Source organism: Choloepus didactylus, chromosome 12, assembly GCF_015220235.1.
Source record: "Choloepus didactylus isolate mChoDid1 chromosome 12, mChoDid1.pri, whole genome shotgun sequence".
Classification (NCBI taxonomy): domain Eukaryota; kingdom Metazoa; phylum Chordata; class Mammalia; order Pilosa; family Megalonychidae; genus Choloepus; species Choloepus didactylus.
This window is the reverse complement of record NC_051318.1, coordinates 35,584,036-35,603,893: the sequence shown is the minus strand read 5'-3', so window position 1 is coordinate 35,603,893 and position 19,858 is coordinate 35,584,036. Positions and strand designations below refer to the sequence as shown.

At 38.9% G+C, this 19,858-nt stretch overlaps 2 protein-coding genes across 9 annotated transcripts in view; one reads left to right on the top strand and one right to left on the bottom strand.

Annotated features, from left to right (window-relative positions):
- Positions 1 to 17,352, top strand: part of PCCA (propionyl-CoA carboxylase subunit alpha) — a 599,270-nt gene extending 581,918 nt beyond the window's left edge. For 3 of the 4 annotated variants that reach the window (XM_037799856.1, XM_037799855.1, XM_037799857.1), the window contains 3 exons: positions 3,884 to 4,024; positions 15,739 to 15,816; positions 17,014 to 17,352. In XM_037799856.1, coding sequence (XP_037655784.1) covers positions 3,884 to 4,024; positions 15,739 to 15,816; positions 17,014 to 17,082 — 288 coding nt within the window. In that variant the 3' untranslated portion in view covers positions 17,083 to 17,352. Of the gene's footprint in view, positions 1 to 3,883; positions 4,025 to 15,738; positions 15,817 to 17,013 lie in introns of those variants that run through there. The other variant, XR_005211057.1, reaches the window with a different exon arrangement.
- Positions 17,114 to 19,858, bottom strand: part of GGACT (gamma-glutamylamine cyclotransferase) — a 123,638-nt gene continuing 120,893 nt past the window's right edge. For all 5 annotated transcript variants that reach the window (XM_037799862.1, XM_037799861.1, XM_037799860.1 and 2 more), the window contains one exon: positions 17,114 to 19,597. In XM_037799862.1, coding sequence (XP_037655790.1) covers positions 19,114 to 19,584 — 471 coding nt within the window. In that variant the 5' untranslated portion in view covers positions 19,585 to 19,597 and the 3' untranslated portion in view covers positions 17,114 to 19,113. The remainder of the gene's footprint in view (positions 19,598 to 19,858) is intronic.

The window sequence follows — 19,858 nt, the reverse complement described above, 5'->3', positions numbered from 1 at the left end:
AAGTGCTCTTTATCTTTGGTATTGAGATGGCCAACGGTTGATATTTAAAAATGTTAGCAACTCACCAACTGAGCGCACCCAAAATGTTATTGGAAGAGTGATGTAGACATGGAAACTGGAGCTGAGTCCACTTTAAGAGGAATAATGCTAGAGGCTCTGAAATTACAATTAAAAAATATATTTAAAGCAAACTCGAATTACTTATCTTGCTAGCAGCCCACATCTCTAAATCATGCAAACATGTTAGTACATGGGATTATTCTGTAAAATCGCTGGTAAATCTAGGGGTCTTAGAAATAAGCACATGAATTTAAACCCCTATGGAGATTGATGAACTGAACTAATAGAGAAACTAGCAGGAGGGTGTTTTGTGTACCACCTGAGTGTAGGGTATCACGTAGCAAACGGTATTTACTGTCTGTGGAGTGCCTAGTCCCGTGTGTGCATGAGTACTGATGAGCATGCCTGTTTGCATGTTTTTGTTAACCAAGTCCTTCCCACATATATCCCTCCCACACTGTGACTGGCTCCCTCCTCCTCTTCCAACAATAGCAACCTGCCTTCAGCTTTTTCTGCATTATCAGTTTCCACATTAAGAGATGTATGTTAACATAAACAACAACGCTATTGTAGTCCATTTTATTGTCCATCTTTTTTGGAGAAATTTTCTTGTTAGACATGGTTTTACATTACAGACACCGTAAACTTAATTTATTAAGAGACCCAGACCAGGATCATTTTACCATAATTAGGTCATTAGATAACACCTCAGTTCCTCCCATTATTTACCTCTATTGATTGAGAAGCCCAACTAGCCCAGGCACACACAGCACCTGTTTTCTGTTCTAACTTACAGAACGAAGTGTTTTTCAAAAACTTTATTAACTTGTCTTTGACTTAGAGAACACCTCCCTGAACCTAGCAGAGTGATTTGACATCTAGTGATAAAACCAGAGCTAATCAGGTCCTGGCTCTGTGGCTGCCGAGCTCCATCAAGCTTCTTACCACACAAGCAGATGTTTCTCATGACCTAGCAGGATGAAAACATTATGGCTGCTTCTAGAATTGTGCTTCTCTTTCCTGACAACCAGCCTTTCAAATCTTGGACTCTCACCGGAAAAACATAAACTTTGTAGTTTATTTGCTTTAACATAACAACAACAAACTTAAAAACAGAACTCTCCAGGGAAGTTTTACAGAACCCATTAGGCATATTTGAATACCTATCATAAACCCAAACTCTTGCCCTGCACACATCATAGGAGAATTCTCCCAAAACCTCCAAACTAGTTGGCTGCTTTGAGCCCAATAAGAATTCAGTGAAACCAATAAATAGCAGTTTTGATCATAAGCTTTGAAAGCCCTGGTGTATATTCTTAAATGACTTCTTTTCTGGGGCATCAAAAAGCTTGTACAGTTCTCACCAGGCAATTCATTATGATGGGCCCATATGCTGCACTCCACTTAGATCGGATCCTGGCAAGCACCCGTGTGTAAGGCTGCACTGGTGAGCCAAGAGATTGTTTTAAGAAGACGTGTTTGTGTGGGTACTCTGACGGGGTCAGGACAACATCAAAGGTAATCTTAAAAAGAGAACCTTCTCTCTGCCTTCTCTTTTTATATTCAGAAGGTCATTTCTAAGCCAACTATTTCCAACAAGGCCTTTCCTGAGGAGTTTACTCTGTTGTTATTTTTTACTTGCAATTACAATAAGTCATTTATCCCCAAACAGATTTAAGAACAATAAACAAATACAAAAGGAAAAGGAACATCTCATCAATAACAAAGATTTCATCTAAAGGCATTGAGTTTTGGGACTCTTTTACATCTCTTTCCAAGCAAAGCAGGAGTCCTACAGAGAAAGGAATCCAAAAGATATGAAAATTATAAAAATAGTAAAGGGATAGAGTTGTAGTCAGAATCTTGTAATTTCTAGGGAGAAATGGAGCTAAGTATGATCTTAGCACTTCGTTCTTATTAAGACTTGTTTGTGCTACAGCTAAAATGAGTTGTTAAGTACTTCCATTGTGGTAAATTGTGGTAAATCATATTATCTTCAATGTATAAAGATACTTTTCCTGAATTTAGAGTTCACGTTTTGAAGTTGAATCATGCAAAATACAGCAATAAATAGATCTGGACACTATACTGAAAACTAAACAACTAGGCACAGTACTGATCAAATCACATGGAAGCATCCCAGGGTGATGCCAGTTATAAAAGTAACTTTTTTGTTGACTCTGATTTTTTTTTCAAGGCAGTTAGAGCATGGATACTAAAACTGTGCAATTTGGTATAATTATATTCTCCCCTCTCCTTCTATTGCCCACACCCCCCCACACACACACAGATGTAATGAAGGACTTTGAGGTACAATTCATCTTTGAATAATCCCTCTGCCCAGAATGTTTATTAGGCTGACAGCAGAATGCACTCTCCTTGCTTTTTTCCCTTGCCACTTATGACTCAGATGAATTTTAATAGGAGCAAAAGGCTTTTATTTGCACTGTAATTTCACTTAAGGATCATATCCTTCAGAAACTGGCAGACACTTGTATGTCTTGATTGCAAAACACACACTCAGGAGTAAAGAAACATGCAAAAGATGTTATTCAACCTGTCACAGTGTCTCAAATCTACTTGGAATTTAGGCTATTGGAGCTCTTCCATGGGGTCCACCCTCCCCCTTTTAAAAAAATAAGCCCTATAAAGAGCACACTTACAGATATTTGTCATCCCTGTACAGCATTGAAGGATGAATTGTATTTCGTTTTTGCATCTTTCCCATTCCTGCCATCATGATGCCCACAGGAGGCTTTGAGTTACAGCAGCTTTTTGCAAACAAAATGAAGCTGCCTGTATACTGTATCTATCTTCCCCAAGATATATACAATTTGGTCAGATTCTTAAAATCTTCAGGTGGTAGTTCCGACTTCACTGCATATCACTTCCTCAAGCTATTTTATCTTGTTTCTGTTTGGATAGACTAAATCATGCCTCATATATCTATCTCCTGAGATCTAGTGTTTTTTCTTGCCAGGTAGGAATTCTCTTTATTAGAAATGCTTTTCAACCAAACTGCCTTATTGTGCCCCTTGTTTGAGAGCCACTTACAAAAGGTACCATTAACATACTTGGCTGTGCATATTGTTTTTTTCTCAGTATTTTTCAAATCTTAATTCTTATTGTCTCTAAATACAGAAGGGAATGTAATTATGTTTCTTCTTTATCTACCCTAACCATCTAGTTACATGATGTTGTACCTAAAAGGAAAAGATAACTTTTTCAATAGTGACTGTAACGTTTTAGCTCATGGAAAAATTTTTGAATTTTAAATATTGTTTTGCCCAAAATGAACACTGAAACCCTTTGTCTTAACTTACTGATACATAGTACAGCACCTCTTTCAATGGGTATATGAAGTTTGAGACAGAAATCTGCTGCCACCTACTGGTATTTGTTCCATAGTGTCGCCCCTGTGATTCCTTTGGCTGACCCAGCTCACGGAATTTGTGTTAAATGGGATAAGTTTGTAAATGGTGAGGGGAATGCAAGTAAAATTCTTACTGTTTTCTTCATAAGGTCTCAAGATGATTTTCTTAATGATGCAGGATGATTTCTATTATCATTAATTAATTACTGTAGTGGTTCTTATTTCAAGAAATTTCTTAAATAACTGATTCAGAACATATGCCAGAAACAAATTAATATATTTTGTTTTATGTGCAATAATTTAAAACTATTTTGACTTCAAGGATGTTACCATTTAAATTTAAAAGCTAAAAACTGATTTTGAGTTAATTCTACTTTTGAGGAGAAGTTTTTCGTTTAAATTCTATCTTTTATGTGTTGTCCCCCCCCCCCCCCCCCCCCCCCCCTTAAGTATCAGATGCATATCTTAACCAAACTTGCTGCGGAATTGAACAAATTTATGCTGGAAAAAGTGGCTGAGGACACAAGCAGTATTCTGAGATCTCCGATGCCTGGAGTGGTGGTGACCGTTTCTATCAAGCCAGGAGACATGGTAAGTAAAGAATCTGTGGAATGTGGGTGAGCATCTATGGGTCTCAGAATTCTCTTTCCAGAATGATTGGTTGACAGTATGATCACATTCTTTGCAGTTCTTTCTTGAGTCATACTACCCCGATAAAACAGCAAAATAGATTTTGTGCATTCTTTGTCCAACAATTTCACATTTGAATTAGGATAGTAATAATGTTTTGAGTGCCTCCCCTCCCCAGATCTGGGACTGAAATAGAAATGAAGCCAGATCTGTTTTTTTGCTTGTTAAATTTAGTGTTTCGGGAAGCATTATCTAAAATTTCTAATTACTCTACAGCATCCTTTGCTTTAAAGCATCCTGGAAGATCTCATGCCAAGAAATAATCCTCCCATGGGGAACTTTTTGCATGATGTCTGGAATAAACGACTAACTGGGAAGGAAAATGAAGGAAGGTTAATTCCTTAATCTGTATAGTATCAGAGCACTTCCATAACTTGATAAATAAATTTAGGATCACAGTTTGAAGTTTTTCATATTGACATTGTGACACTGAGGCACAGCTAAAAGTTATATTGCTATTTCCTCACATATTCAGCCTTCAGATAGCTTGCTATGGTAGGATATATGCATTCTCTTAGAGCAGGGATAGAGATCTCTGTTGGTTTTAAAGTTGAGCAGCAAAAGTAAAAGAAGACACTTTAAAATGCAGTTGGAGCATTCTAGGAGCATTGAAGTACTTAGATTTTTATTTGTGGGTAGGAAAATAATGGCCAACTGTGATAGTCTTTAATGGATGATATGGTGATTTTGTATCTCAGTTAAGTTACTGGGGTTTACATATTTTCTGGTAAAGTTTATAATAAAATTGCCTCCTTATGAAAATAAATAAAATATCTTAACCTTGGGAAAAATTCACATGGCTTATAGAAAAGTCTTTGCAAGAAATGAATATTTCAGTTGTTTAAATGATTAGCCCTGAAATTGATAACGTGACGTTGGAAAACTGATTGCCAGTTGCTTTACCTGATGATATAGAATTGGCACGCCCACATTTCTTAGAAAAGCATAGAAGAGGCTCAGTAGCTATGAATTGTTACTTTTACTTTTCAAGCTTTGCTGTTTATGGAAGAAAGCACTTGATGTTAAGATTGTCTAATACCCAAGTGTTAAGGATTTGGGAGAGGTGATAAATAAGAATTATTTATATATGTTGAATACCTTGGGGGTGGGGGATGCCTTGTATGTCTGTATTCTGAAGTCTACACTCACATGCTACAATGTCACAGCTGTCAGTGGAATCTTCCAGAGACTAGAAGTGAACAAGGTTTATCCTAGAAGTCATGTAACCACTATACTGCCATCCTGAGTTCATCAAACCTAATTGTGTGGCTTTTATTATAAAATCACCTTTGTGCTTTAAAAGAAAAAACAACAGTTTGACTTAAATCCTTACTTTTCTAATACCTGAGTCAAAACATGAGAGAAGAGGGAGGGAAAGAGGGAGGAGGGGGCTCCTGCTGAGAGCATGGAGGATGGAAGGGTTCTGACTGCAGTCTTGGCTTTCCTTGTGCACTAGCTTCCCTCACCAGAGCTGCTCACAGGGCAGTAAACAGGGAGCCAGCAATTCCAACTGATCAGTGCAGGTTTCTTGTTTTTTTTAACAGCTGCTTTTTCCTAGCTTAGATTTTCCATATAACAAAAGGATTGGCTTTCATATTTTCCATTTCCTGCTTAATAATGTAATGTGGTGGAAAACAAGGCATTTAGCAAAAGGGAACAATGTGATATTAGTCTTTGGTTTATTGGGGTAGCTCAGATATTGAAAACAACAACCAATAATTAAGTGTGGGTATTCCAGAATGGTTTATTTTGAGAACTAACTGTTAAAAAAAGTTACTGTGGAGAAATGGGGTTTGTATTTTATGTATTCCCTTAAGGTAGAGTCCACAAGCCCTACTCAGCCGTAACCTTGTGGTGTAGGGGTGCACCTAGTGAATTGGCCCATAATCTCTATGTCCGTTCACCTAATTTACAAATGCTCTTGACACGGGTATTCCTAGGCTGGTCAGGTAAAGCATATGCTTTCTTTTATTCCTCTCCCTAGCTCCCAACGCCACTTTTAGTCCTTTCAGAACTTCCTTTCATAGTCTGTGGCATTATGTTTTGATAAAACACTATTTTCTCTTAAGCTACTATTTGTGAAAAATGTCCCAAACCACTAATACCTAAATCAAATGCAGGGTGAAAAGTTTAATCCCGGACTCATTTATAACAACTCCATAGTTAAATGAAACTTTCCTTGGGGCAGAGGTGCAGCACTTTCTTGAGGCCAATATAAGAAAATATTACTTGTAACTTTTAAGTTTTGTGGTTTTAAATTATTTTAATACTGCAGGACATGTTGTATTTTCTCAGCAACAACAATAGCTGAGCTAGGTTTCACTGTTATCAGTAGACAGATAATGGAATCTGTCATCTCTGTATATTTTTAAGGGAAATAAGGACCTAAAACAGCTAAGGGCTGACAAGTATTCTGTTTTTCTTTGAAGAGTTTTTTGTTTGTTTGTTTTTGTAGTTTTAAATTCCAGTCATCTATAATTTTAGTATTTAGCTAGGTAAAACTTAACAAATGTTAGAATGGTGGGCCTGACAAGAAGTTCTATATGTGTCACATAAATAATAAATAACAAATTTGTTTTGTGAAGTAAACACTTTTAACAGAGTTTAAAAACCTCAGGAAAAAAACGATTTGGGGTGGTTGTTTATAAGTAACAAATGTACTCAGTGATCTTTGTGAAGGTCTGAGAACTGACTCATTTGAAACACTTTCCTTTTCCTAAACACAGAAAATATAAGTGGTTTTTTAGGGTTCACAAAGCAAAAGTTCCTAATATTTTTTCAATGTCTACCACATACTACTTAATAAGAGAGTATTGAATGATTGTATATTAGTCTGTTTGAACATATGTATGTACCTGGTGGGGAGGGGATGCTAGTTAATAAACACTGTAAAATGCATACATGTAAACAAACCAATAAGAAATAAGTAGGAATGGATTATTAAAATCAAGAATCACAAATTTAATTCAGAGAAAAATGGATAGAATGACATAAATGACATAGGTGTAGGAACTTGACAGTTTTATAGACTTTCTGAAAATATTTTTACAAAGGTTAATTTTGATTTCAGTTTGAAAAATACCTATTTTTTATCATTAACTGTGAGGGCATTTCTATAATCAAGTTAGCATTTTTATAACTTGTTTTAATTTTTAAACCTCTATTATATTCTTGAATAAAAATATTTTAAAAACATATTAATTTCAATTAATGACTGAATACATTTTCCCCACATGATAGTGCGTGACTTATAACTGCTGAATTGGTGCACAATTTTCATTTTGACTTTGAAGTAATAGTCATTATGAGCACATTTGTTTTGTTAGCCTTTTAATACCAGAAACAAAAAGATCCAACCCAAGGGGATATTTTAACATGACATTCAGTTAAGATTCATTCCTAGATATCCTTAGATTTCCTAGTCATCTCAGATTTGCATCAAAAATACTCATTTAATACATCAAAAAAAGTGAGACACAGACCAGAATCAGGCTGTATATCCATTTACATTACTTTTTTTGTAATTATTAGTTTGTGAAATCAGGTATAGTAATAGATTGATATTAAGTACCTGTTGCTTTTTTCTTGCCACTTAACCTATGCAATTTTAGGAAGACAGACTTTGAAGTATTGTTGTGAGGCTAAGATGAGAAAGATAAGCTTTGTTAATAGAATGACCTTTAGTAGAAGTGTAATTAGATATTTGGAATTATTGCTGTTGTGAACAATGTCTTAGGCAAGAAATATTACCAATGAAAATGTAACATTTATAATAATAGGAATGCTACCCAGCCTTTCACCCTGGTTTTTCCCCCTCCTTGCATGTGCACCTTCAGCACCAGAGCTCCCAAGCAGATGGGTGGCCACACTGACCACAAGACACAGATGCCCCATTACAGAGTGCAATCTTTACTTCTCTCCTTTGTCTCCTAATCATCATGCAATTTAGCTTGTAGCTTATCTTGGGGAAATCGCAATAAACTGGGCAAGAGACTATTATTTTTCATTTCAAACAGGATTTGAGAACTCCGTTGCTTTTAGATATTCTAGATGTGAAGGGTTAAATTGGGCTCTCCTGACACGGGTGTTTGTGTGGCATCACACTTGTTTACCTCATGCAGCCTTACAGTAGTAATTGCATCTTTCCCTGGCAGAAGAACTAGCCTGGCTGTTTGATAGATTTTCCAGTTTCTAAATACCTTGATTTACAATCATAAAATAATTGCAATAATTAAAATTACATATTTTTTAGCAGTGGTTATTCAAGCAGTTTGAAAAATTGCCAGGTTTTCCAAATCTGCCAAACCTCAGATTGTATTCTGAAGCATGTATAAATATATTCATGCATTCATTATTTAATATTTTTAAACTTTTCAATTATGAAATACTGCAGACATACAAAAGTTAGAATAATACAACAAGCACACATATGCTCTGTTCACCTTTATGATATTTGCTTTGGGTTTTATTTAAATAATAAAACATTGCATATACAGTGAACTTGCTCTGTGTACCTCTTCCAATCTGATTCCTGTCCTTTCTTCTTCAGAGATAACCACTATCCTGAATTTGACAGTTTACCTTTTCCAGATAACATTTATTTTTAAATTTTAGCGTTAATTTTTGTTGAAGGTAGCAATTTGGGAATTTTTACACAAAGTTTATCTCATTCAATGATAATTATCAATTTCAGATAAAATACTTTTATAGATCAATAAATAAACTTTAATCTTACTGTAGAAGAATCTTCTAAAAGTTTGGCATTTGATTCTGTTTCTCAAGGAATGATCTACTTGGGATGAGAGGATATCTATTATTTTTGTTTTAAACATTTTTGAACATGACAATTCTCAACCTTTCCAAGATTCAAAATACTTTTTCTCACCCGTTTGTTGGAAAACAAAAATCATCATTTCACGGAGTTCTTTACAATGGCATCCTTCACAAAGGTATAGAATCCAGAAGGATTTCTTAAGTTTCATTATAAATTTCATCAATTTTTAACTAGTTCTGTTTTTTTCTATAGGCTTTGGCTCTAGTTTGTTTTGAGCTTAATTTAGAGGGCAGTAGGAACTAGTATTTTTCTCCATTTTAAGAAGTTTTAAGAAAAACTGATCTTGTTTTATATTGGCTGCAACTTGGTTTATTCTTTCCCCAAGCGTCTCAGTTGAAATCCAGGCAGTGCAAGTGGCGAGGGACAGAGGGAAGCAGAGGCGAGCACAGGGGCAAATGTGTACTTAGTGCTCCATGGAGGCAGTAGCCATGGTTCAGTATGGTGACTCTTTTCTCATATGCCCTTGTGAACAACTCAGCGTGTGCACAAACCATTAAAAAGGATAAGGAATTTGGCATAATTCCTGTGGCCTGTCTTCTCTCTCTTTGAAATTTGATGATATTCCTTCATTGCTTAAATACTGCCCAATCTCCTGGGGTCTCTTCTCCCTCTTTCTTTACATGAAGATGTTGGGAGGTGAATACACATTTCTTCTTCAGAAGTATGGGGGGATATTTACCAGCTGATCTTACCTATTCATAAAGAGGAAGTTATAATCAGATTCTAGCAGTGCCTTTTAACCAAATTTGAGATGCCTTTTTCCTTGTGGCTGTTAACTGTGCCTTTCTTCAGATCTAAGGGCCTTAAAATGCATTGCATTCAGGCACCTGTGTTCTAAGTAGAACAGCTTTTAAAAATGTAATTGAAAGATTTTCACTTTTGTGGAGTAGTCAGCAGGGTTGATATTGATCCTTGTTTTTCGGGTGGCCCAGTGCAGCAGAAGGGGAGGCTGCAGCAGGCCGGTAAGCCCTCCGAGCCTTCTGTCTAGTTTGGCAGAAAAACACAGAATGTAGGACAACAAAAGAAGGCTCCTTTTTCCATAAAAATTCTTCCTCCCACCCACCCTTGTTCCCAAAAAGGGGACTTAATTTTTCAGCTGCACACAGTGATTTGGTGCTCACTCTTGCATTGAAACAGTTGCTGTCTGAACAGGCAGGAAACAGTTTTCTTTTAATTGCTGAAATCATTCGGAAGTGCTTCATGCCCTGCTTCTATACAGCAGATGCTGTGCATTAATTGGCCTGCGTAGAAGTGACCCAGTGTTCCTTGCAGCGGGCCCAATTTTAGGCAGAGGGTTTAAATAGCTTATTTATTATTTTGTATAATCTGGCGTACATTATGTGCTCCTGCACGTGTCGTATTTCATGGTCTGCAGTTTCTAATGTCATGTGGGTTTCAAAACCTGTGTTTTTCTGGTAATGCACTAGCAGCAGGTAAGCTCAAAATGCCATCCATCAGGAGCTAATTTTTTATCCAGATACTCCAATGACTGATGAACCTGTCTTTTGTATGAATGTTTAGCACAGTAGAAAGCCATATGCCACTGGCACAGTTTCCTATGCATTCTTTACAGTTGCTAGAGAGTAGGCTTACAAGGGGGGGAAAAACTCTATGCCATTTATGTCCTCTTGCCTATGTTTAAATAACACCTTTAAAACAGTCCTGGTTTTGGACAACAAAAGAGGGTAGGGTTTGTCTTAAAGGAAATCTGACTCCCATAATCATTTTCTTTATCAGAGATATGACTGCACACTCTTAATAGGAACCTTGTTTTGTTAACTCCCCGTCTGTTCAAAACAGACCTTAGCCCATTAGAAGGGCCTCCCTTGTGTGGGAAGACCACAGCTGTTACTGTAAATCTCATCCAGTCACTGTATCACCCCCATTTTGTGGCTCTGAAGGATGAAATTGAGAAATGGAATACTGTGCAGTCATCCTTTACATCTCCAATTTTAGGCCTTTGCCATCATTTTCATGCTTTTATTCCAAATCAAATAACATTAGTGAGCTACACCACCTTCTGATGAATATCTGCTCTTGAGAACAGCTTTCAACTCTTTACTTTTGGGGGCTTCCTTTTATGTTTGGTGGATATCTTTTTTTTTTTTTCCCCTTTCCCTCTTTTTCTTCCTGCGCTTTTCTTTGAGCTTTCTTACTGGCGATTGTTGCAGTTTGAATGACACACATTGCCAAATGTGCCCCAATCTTAGCATATTTTCTAAGAGGAGGCATGTGCAGAAGATTTCTGTGTCTTTTAATCTTTGTGGAAGAAGTGAAGAGAACTTGGTAGAAGGATATTGGGGGCTTTAATCAGAAATAAGAAGTGGTTTAAATCATTAGCACAACAAAGCATATTCTAAGCTTGAAGATAAAAGTCTCTGGGGAAAGAGTCCTCTGAAAATAAATGGGACTTGATAGATTTCCATATCATTTATAACTTCCCTTAATTACACTTGGAAGACTTGCCAGTAAAACTGGAAAATTGGCAGCCTATATCCATTATAGTCATTTTGCCGACCATGGCAAGCAGCTGGCTTTACTGGATTTTATTTCCCATCACTCACAATTAATCATCAGCTGGAGATGTCTGAAACTCTTCAGCACAGAGCAATGCTGTGTGACATTCAGGCCTCCTAAACATGCTAAATCTGCTGAGTAAATGGACTGAGTTTTCACTCAAGCTAACTCATTTTGGTGCGAGGCAGGCCCCTGCTTAATGAGTGCTACTCTGATAATCGGATGCGAATGTGAACCTTGACCCTGTGTCAAAGGAGAGGACGCAATAAACCGGGTGAAGGATATAGGATTCAGGTCTACAAACTTTACACCAATTAGACAGACAGCAGAGAAGTACATCAGGCTGAGTAGGTTTATCAAAAAGACTTCTGAGGCTTGTGACCATTTTGTAAGCCTAACATTGGAGACATCCTGTCACAATCATTAAGCCTCTATCAGATGATTCACAAAAGTGTTAGACAAGTATGCTTACACAGGAGCAGCACCCTCACATGTGAGCTGTCCTGTTGAAACTTTGAATTTGTAAGAGGCTTCTCTGTACACTCAATTAATGTCCTGGCTTTCTGAGCACACTGGGGAAATCTGGAAGGTGTTGCCTCTGCTGGGCCCACTGCCTAGCTCCCTCACAAGCAGTGGGTGGAGAAGGAAGCAGGCTAGGGACATGCGATCTATTCCTTTAAGCACACACAGTCTGAACTCGGAAGCTTCCAAATTCTTGAGGTGAGAGAGCTGTATCTTCTGAGAGCTCTGTGATACCTTCTCGGTATTGTTGGAACTAGGGCCCAGCACAGCACTGAGCCAGTCAGTGGGGCACATGGGTCACAGCCATTGTCGCACAGATCTGAGGAGGGGTGCTTTGTATTTCCACTGCCTTCTTCAACATAAAGTTTGTACTATCTTTTGTTCTCTGACTTGGATTTTTGAGGGATGAAATAACATGAAATTCGACCAAGCTCGTGTATGTGTTTGTGTTTGCTTGTATGTATGTGTGTGTAACTGTTTTAGTTTCCCAGCTGCTAAAACAAATACCATGCAGCGGGTTGGCTGAGCAGCAGGAGCTTATTGGCTCATGGTTTCAGAGGCTAGAAGACTTGTTTCTTCCCAGGGTTGGTATCTTCTGACCGGCCAGCAGTTTTGGGGGTTTCTTGGCTTTTCCTTCATAAGGCAATGCACATGGCAGTGTTTTCTCCCTTTTCTCTTGGGACCTGTTGACTTCCGGCTTCTGGCTGCTCCCCATGGCTTCTCTCGGTCTGACTTTCACTCTACTTAAAAAGGACACCAGTAATCTGGATTAAAGCCTAACCTGATTCAGCTGGGTCACACTTTAACTGAAGTAACATCTTGAAGAGCTCTTGTTTACCCACCAGAATGTAGACCAAGACCAAGAATATGTCCAAAATGTGGTACACAATTCAGTCCACATCCGTAACTTATAATTCTACTGAACAAAACTTATCTTGCTATATTGCGGGGAATCCTGGAACAATTTCCAAGAGTTCTCTTACGGATGAATGAGTGAAAACAATTTACAAAACAGATTGCTCTGAGTGAAAAGAGAGGGTTAAACAGATTACTTAAATTTCCATTTATAGCTAAATAATATGAATAGACCAGTAGACACAGTGAAAAGAACTCAGGAGAGACAACAAAGAATGAAAAAGAAAATGGAGCTGCAAGGATCTAGTTCTGGGAGTTACCACTTTGCTGCAGATAGCCAGAGGGAAGGCTGCCCAGAAGACAGGATAACTTTGGATCCAGAGGCACTTCCTTTGAAAGCCTTTTAATCAAATTGCCAGTGTCACACAGTCAGAGAGTGGGAGTAATTTAACTTGGTATTTTCCCACTTCTCCTGATTATCTCTAGCTAAATCAGTTTTTTTTTTCTGATTAATAATTGGGGACCTAGCAATTGCATTTACCTGCATTTTACCTTTTTGCAAATTGTCCACACAGAGCCAGCCAGGAAGGATGGTCAGAGGGCAGCAGCTGTGGAGCCCATTAAACTCCCTCTCCATCTTCCACTGCATCAAGGCTGTAGAGGAGCTGTGGCCTATGGCTAATCCTTGTCAAGCATGTTTCCAGGAGCATTATTTCATGTTGGTCTTTGCCCCTTTTGTGAAACCATTGAAAATCTCCTGGGTTCTTCCCCCCCCCCCCCCATATTTACAGTTTTACTGGTGATTCATTTAATTGAAGATCCATTTAAAGAAGCAGTGAGCGACTGTCTGGCCAGCAGATTCAGAGCAATGGGATTGAAAGCCAAAGCCACTGTAGAGGGGATGAGCAGCAAAGGGTGCTGTCAAAGGAGGCACAACTGTGCTGCCATGAGAAGCCACTGGGGCATGGGTGGGGAGCATGAAAGCTCTGAGTAAGCCTGGGGCTCTCACATGCCAGCAGAGGAAGACCATTGGCTGGGTGGGAGGATGGAAGCCAGCACACACAACAGGTGCTTCAGTGGGTGCTCACCCATCTGTGGAGGAAACCGCTACCAAAGCCCAGAGGTGGAAGGCTCTTTACTGAGTTTCAGACCCATTTCCGAGAAAACCACACTGAACCTCCTGCCTGAATAGCCCAGTCCTTAAGTTGGGATGTCGTTTCATTGAGTCCAGCTCTGGACCTTCAGCTTCCATCTAAAAGGATCTATCTAGCCTGGATCCACTGGGGATTTTACATGTGGAGATACTTCAAGGAAACTTGCCCTTCTCCATCTTTTCTGAACCCCGCCTTCCTTGGAAAAGAGAAAAAAGGTTCTGAAATTTCTACTTGAGGGAGTAACTGCTCTGACCCCCCTAACTGGGGCATAGACATTGTTTTTGAGCTGCCTTCACTTCTGTCCCTTTACATGTTGAAGACCAGCCTTCATGAATTTATTCTTCATTCTCCATGGAATGCAGATGCCAGGTGAAAATATATCAAAAAGGGCAGTGAGCACAATGCTTCAAAGCCCAGCTCTTCAGCACAGTGTCTCTCCTCCGTGCCAGCACTGAAGCTTTGGCATTCCCTCTCTTCCTATATTTCTGTGCCAGGAAAAAACAGCCCACCACCTGAACAGCAGAGGAAAGGAATACATAGGGCTCCCAGGCACACATGATTGCCAGCAAGACAGCTTGTGCCACATGGGGGGCCGGGAAGGGGACTTTGGGATCATCTGGGGATTTCAGGAAAGAACATTCTCCAGGCACTTTTGCAGCATTGGACAAGCACAGCCACAGTGGTGTGAAATGTACCAAAGCCCCACACCAGGGTGCTCCACCTACCCAAAAGCTCCTTGTCCTAGGAAACTGAACTCTCCAATTGCAAAGACTGGGAAGACCTTTTCACAAATGTAAGAGAAAATTCCAGGCCAGATTCATCAAGGGCAGAGAAAAGAGAATAAATGCAGTGACTTTTAGTCACAGATGATTCCTAGATGGAAGCCTCAAGTTTAACCCCAAGGGGTTTATATCCAGCTCAGCCTGGATTTCCCTCATAATAAAAGGGAAACATCATAACACCAAGCCTGAGTGTATATCTCTCTGCAGGGGGCTGGGGATAACTCGAGGAGCCATTCCCTGAGTTGGCACATGCTTCCTGGGAGCCTCCTTGTAGTCAGGACTTGGTATTGTCTTGCAAAGGATGGGACATTGTGCATGGCTTTGATGCTAAGTTATTGTTCCCAGCTCCCAGTGTCTATAAACAGAAACATTCCATTTTTAAATAACAGCTTTACGAAAATATAATTCAGATACCATACAATCCACCCCTTTAATGTGTACAAATCATTGGATTTTAATATATTCAGTTATGCAACCATCATCACCATCAATTTTAGAACATTTTCATCATCCCAGAAAGGAACACTGTTTCTGTTAGTAGTCACCACCTAATCCCCTCTTATTCCCTAGCCCTAGGCAACCACAAATCTCTCTGTATAGATTTGCCTATTCTGGACATTTCCTATAAATGGAAAAACATTCTATTTTTGCAGCACCTGTGTGTGCCAAAACAGGATACAGAGATTCCTGGGGGAGGCCCTATAACCAGTATCCCCCATCCTCCAATATTTAGGTTTTTTCCTTATTAGGCCTTAAGGCAATAGATCAAGTTGCCTTTCCCTGATGTCCCCTAAAGATGATCTTTTAATATGAGGTATTAGAGGTTGTTGCTACTATTAAGATAAAATTTCCAAGTATTTTGTAAAGAATTTCTTCATGGTTTCACTCAAATATTACTGCATAAATTAGAATGCTTTTAAATCTTCTGTCCATTTTTCACTCATTTTCCAGGTAGCAGAAGGTCAGGAAATTTGTGTGATTGAGGCCATGAAAATGCAGAACAGTATGATAGCTGGGAAAACTGGCAAGGTATGTTCCCACGTCTTCCCCACCCACACTGACTTTGTGATAGTAACAAACAGAACTTACACCTTTGAATCATGGATTGCTAAGCTGGAAAGGGACCATTGACATGATCTATTCCAGCCGTTCCCTTTTACATATGAGGACATTAAGATTGGGAGAGCTCTTTCACTCTGCATGGAAGCTTCCCTGTCTCATTTAGAGTGAGCCTTTCAGAAAAGAGTCTGTGTATTGTGTTCAGGTAGTCAAAGAACAATTGTTCTTCACCTTAATGTCTTTCAAATTAAGGGCTCTTTAATTTTTAATGTTTATATCTGTCTAGAAGCAGTTAGTTACCTGAGACTTAGGTGACACAGCAGGAGATGGTTTTACAGATTGCAAAAATTAATGTAACTCTTCAAGATAATTTCTCCACAAAGAGAACAATTCAATTTTAGATCAGGAGTAGCTGCACCCCTATGTACATATATGGGACTTGATGATTTGCATGGAGTGGAGGGAGGGGAGAAGAGGGAAGAAGATGTATTAGTACTGAAATTTGTTAAGAATAAAATTTCTTAAATACATTTTCTTCTTGAAGAAAATAGAAAAGATCTTTTAAGCAGTAACTTGTTTATTCTTCTTGAGATTAAAAAGAAACCATTAGTAGGAAATTTATTTTCTGAAGGATGTTTTGGTTTGGAAGTATCTGCAGAGTGAAGTATGATGGGGGGTGCGGGAGGTGAATGGTGACAGAAGCTTAGGCGGTTGTGGCCACGCCCAGAAAGTGAAATCAAGCCTGGGGATACCATGTGCTATGGCAGAGAGCGATACTATCAGTTTACAACAGAGTTTGCAGTCAGACATGTAGCCTCCGTCGTTGTCGTGGTCTGTCACCACAAAAGGAAATGAAATTTATTATTGGAGACCAGGCCGAGGAGGGGTGCCCAGTCAGGCACCAGCTAGTAAAGCAGGGGCAAACTATAGCCCAATTCCCCAGGGAACTGCCCGCCAACCAAGAACTGTTCACGCTAACGAGGACAAGAGAGATGGCAGAGGGGAAGGTCACAGCCTCTTTGCAAGAAAGTCCTCAGTGTGCTCCAACAGAGCCTACAGAGACCATCTCTTCATTTTCAGGAAGAGCTTAGGAGATTGCCTCCCTCCGGGTTCTATTTAATAATTCTTCCTCTCCGCCCCCCTCCCCCCTTTTCTTTTAAATTCAAGGTGAAATCTGTCCATTGTAAAGCTGGAGACACAGTTGGAGAAGGAGATCTGCTCGTGGAATTGGAATGAAGTATTTATAGCCATTCCGTCATCACCCAATTTAATTAGCCATTTTTATTATTCTTTCACACTCAATTTATTCAAGCATTTTACAGGAACACTCCTGTGCAGCAGATTTTACATGGTCATATTTATTCCACATATAGTCAAAACCAACATTCTGCCAAAAAATCACCAATGAAAATTTTTGATATAAATACTTGTACATATGATTTGTACTTCTGCTGTGAGATTTCCTAGTGTCAAAATTAAATCAATAAAACTGAGCATTTGTCTAAATATTAGTTTGCCCTTTTTTTGAATGAAGACAATGTACACAAGAGGATACAGTCTGTGCCAGTAGACTTGAAATACTAGCATCATGATCCTTTTTAAAAAATTATATAAAGTTCAGTCCTCTGTCTCTAATTTCTCTAAATTAGCATTTGTCATTTTATAATCTGGTTACCTTACTTCTGCCATAATTAACGACCTGTTTCTGATTATTCCTAACTTCCTGCAAACCATAAAGCACAGATGATTATTTTGAAAACCCCCTTCATTTTGCAGCTTTAAATGAGTGTAGCCTTCGATGTAAGTTGAATCCTCTGGAGTATTCCTGTAGGGAGCTCTGACTTACTTAAATGTGGTGCTGCTACCGTAACTATTCTGAGGAAAAGCATGTTGCAGAGCTCTCTTCCTGGGGAATGGCTGCATGCACACCATTCCCCTTTGTCACAGGCCAGGGAGCTCAAAAACGTGCTCTGCTTGTCTCCTTCATGCACAACAGTAGTGTATGGTGCTACCACAAGCTCTTCAGCTGATACCCAACCTCATCTTTTTATGTTTTTGTCAAACAAGTTTCCAATTAAGAAAAGAAAGTCTAAAAATAATGATCATGTATTTGTGCCAGATGCAGTTAGTGATCACAATCTACCATTAAGTTGAATAGTATGTGAAATTTCCCAGCAGAGAACAAGGTTACTAAGGATCAGCAGCTACATTTTCGTTTGGTTCTGAAATTCTTGGAATACATTTCATACTTTGCTGGTAAGCAGAAGCAAAGAATCGTGTGCTGATTTGAAGCTATGCTGACAAAATATCAGATGGAGGTGGGTAGTAATTGGTACATCGTGCCTTGCTAAAATTATTTTAAGTGCTGTTTTTATTTGGAAGCTAAGCTTTCTGTCAGGCCTGAAGAACAAATTACTAGTGCGACGGTTCTTCTCTGAAAGGCCCACCCCAAATGTTATTCCCTTGAGAGTCAGTGATGGTGCCTTGGTTCTGAGATCTAGGCTTGGATAAATGTCTCTTTGAAATGCAGGGTGCTCAGCTGTATCTACCAGCAAGTGGGTGTTCATTATTTTGCCAGATTAGAATGAAAAAAACCGTCTACCAGATAAAAGAACCCAAAAAAGACCAAAGGTAGTATCAACATATATATTTTATTTCCCAAAACATCTAGTTTAATTTTAAATGATTTTTTAATAGTCTTTGTATAAGCTTCATCTAAAAATTGTGACGAATGATCCTCCACATATTCTCCAAAACATGGCATATTTTTCTCAAGGATCTTTTTTTACTACCTTGAGCCATCCAAAATCAGCTTCTATTTTAAAAACTTTTTTTTTTCTAGGTGGTACAGGCCAGAATCAATATAGTAGGTATAATACAGGTAAAACACAGAGTTTTTACCTTCTTTTTAAAAGTTATCTTCAAATTAAAGCAAGGCAAAGTAAAAGAAAAGAAGAGCATGGGAACACATGAGTTCCATCTAAATGCCATTTAGGAGAATTAAAACCCTGTATTTTTCTTATCATATACATTCAAGGCCACAATAAAGGGTATGATCTTGTTATTAGTATGTCAAATTTATTTGTAAAGTTAGCCTCCACTGAAAGAGATTTTTTTTTCCCCCTCACAGGACTGAGTTTTACAAACATTTGTTTAAAAGGGCATTATGATGTTTTTGCATTCAATGAGTACAGATTAAGATCAGGTAATCTTATAATTATCAGGGCTATATTTGTCATCTGACTGATGAGTGTTCCTTTCCATTTTTCATCTGTTTTCCCGTGGATTATAACGAAGCCCGTGCTTCCCCTGAGAATCATAATTGTCGTGGTACGGGAGGTGGATCCACTCTGGCAAGTAGGTGGCCGTGCTGTACACGAAGCACTGCACTATCCTGTTAGCAGCTGGCATCTCCTCAGGGGTGCTGCATTTACCTTCCCACTTGAGGACTTCAATCTTCATTGGAGTACGCTGATACATGTCTGGGCAGCCTTCAAATTCATCAAGGAATTGCAGCATCTGGTCATCAACGACATAGATCTCTCCAGCCACACGGTGCCCCTTTCCTGGGATGTTGAGCAGACGTGGAATGTTGTGTTCACCAGCAATCACCAAAGGATATGATTCTTCAGTGCGGCCCTGGCCTTGGAATGCCGCGAAGCCATTGGTACAGTCCAGCATGACCTGGTGGTTGGGCTGGCCTCTCTTAAGAGTCCCATACACAAAGACTTGGGCCATTTGGGCAAGGAAGCTACAGATGAGAAAGGAAACATAGACAGACTGGTACATATTATATGTCAAAGGTAGGGACAGAGCTTTCAGTCTGAAGTTGAGATTGGCAAACTATGTCTATAAAAGGCCACAGAGTAAATGTTTTAGGCTTTGCAGGCCATGTGGTCTCTGTGGAAACAACTTCTACTCTGCAACTGTGGCACAAAAGCAGCCATAGATAATTTGTAAATGAATGAGCATGGCTGTGTTCCAATAAAACTTTATTTATGGACACTGAAAT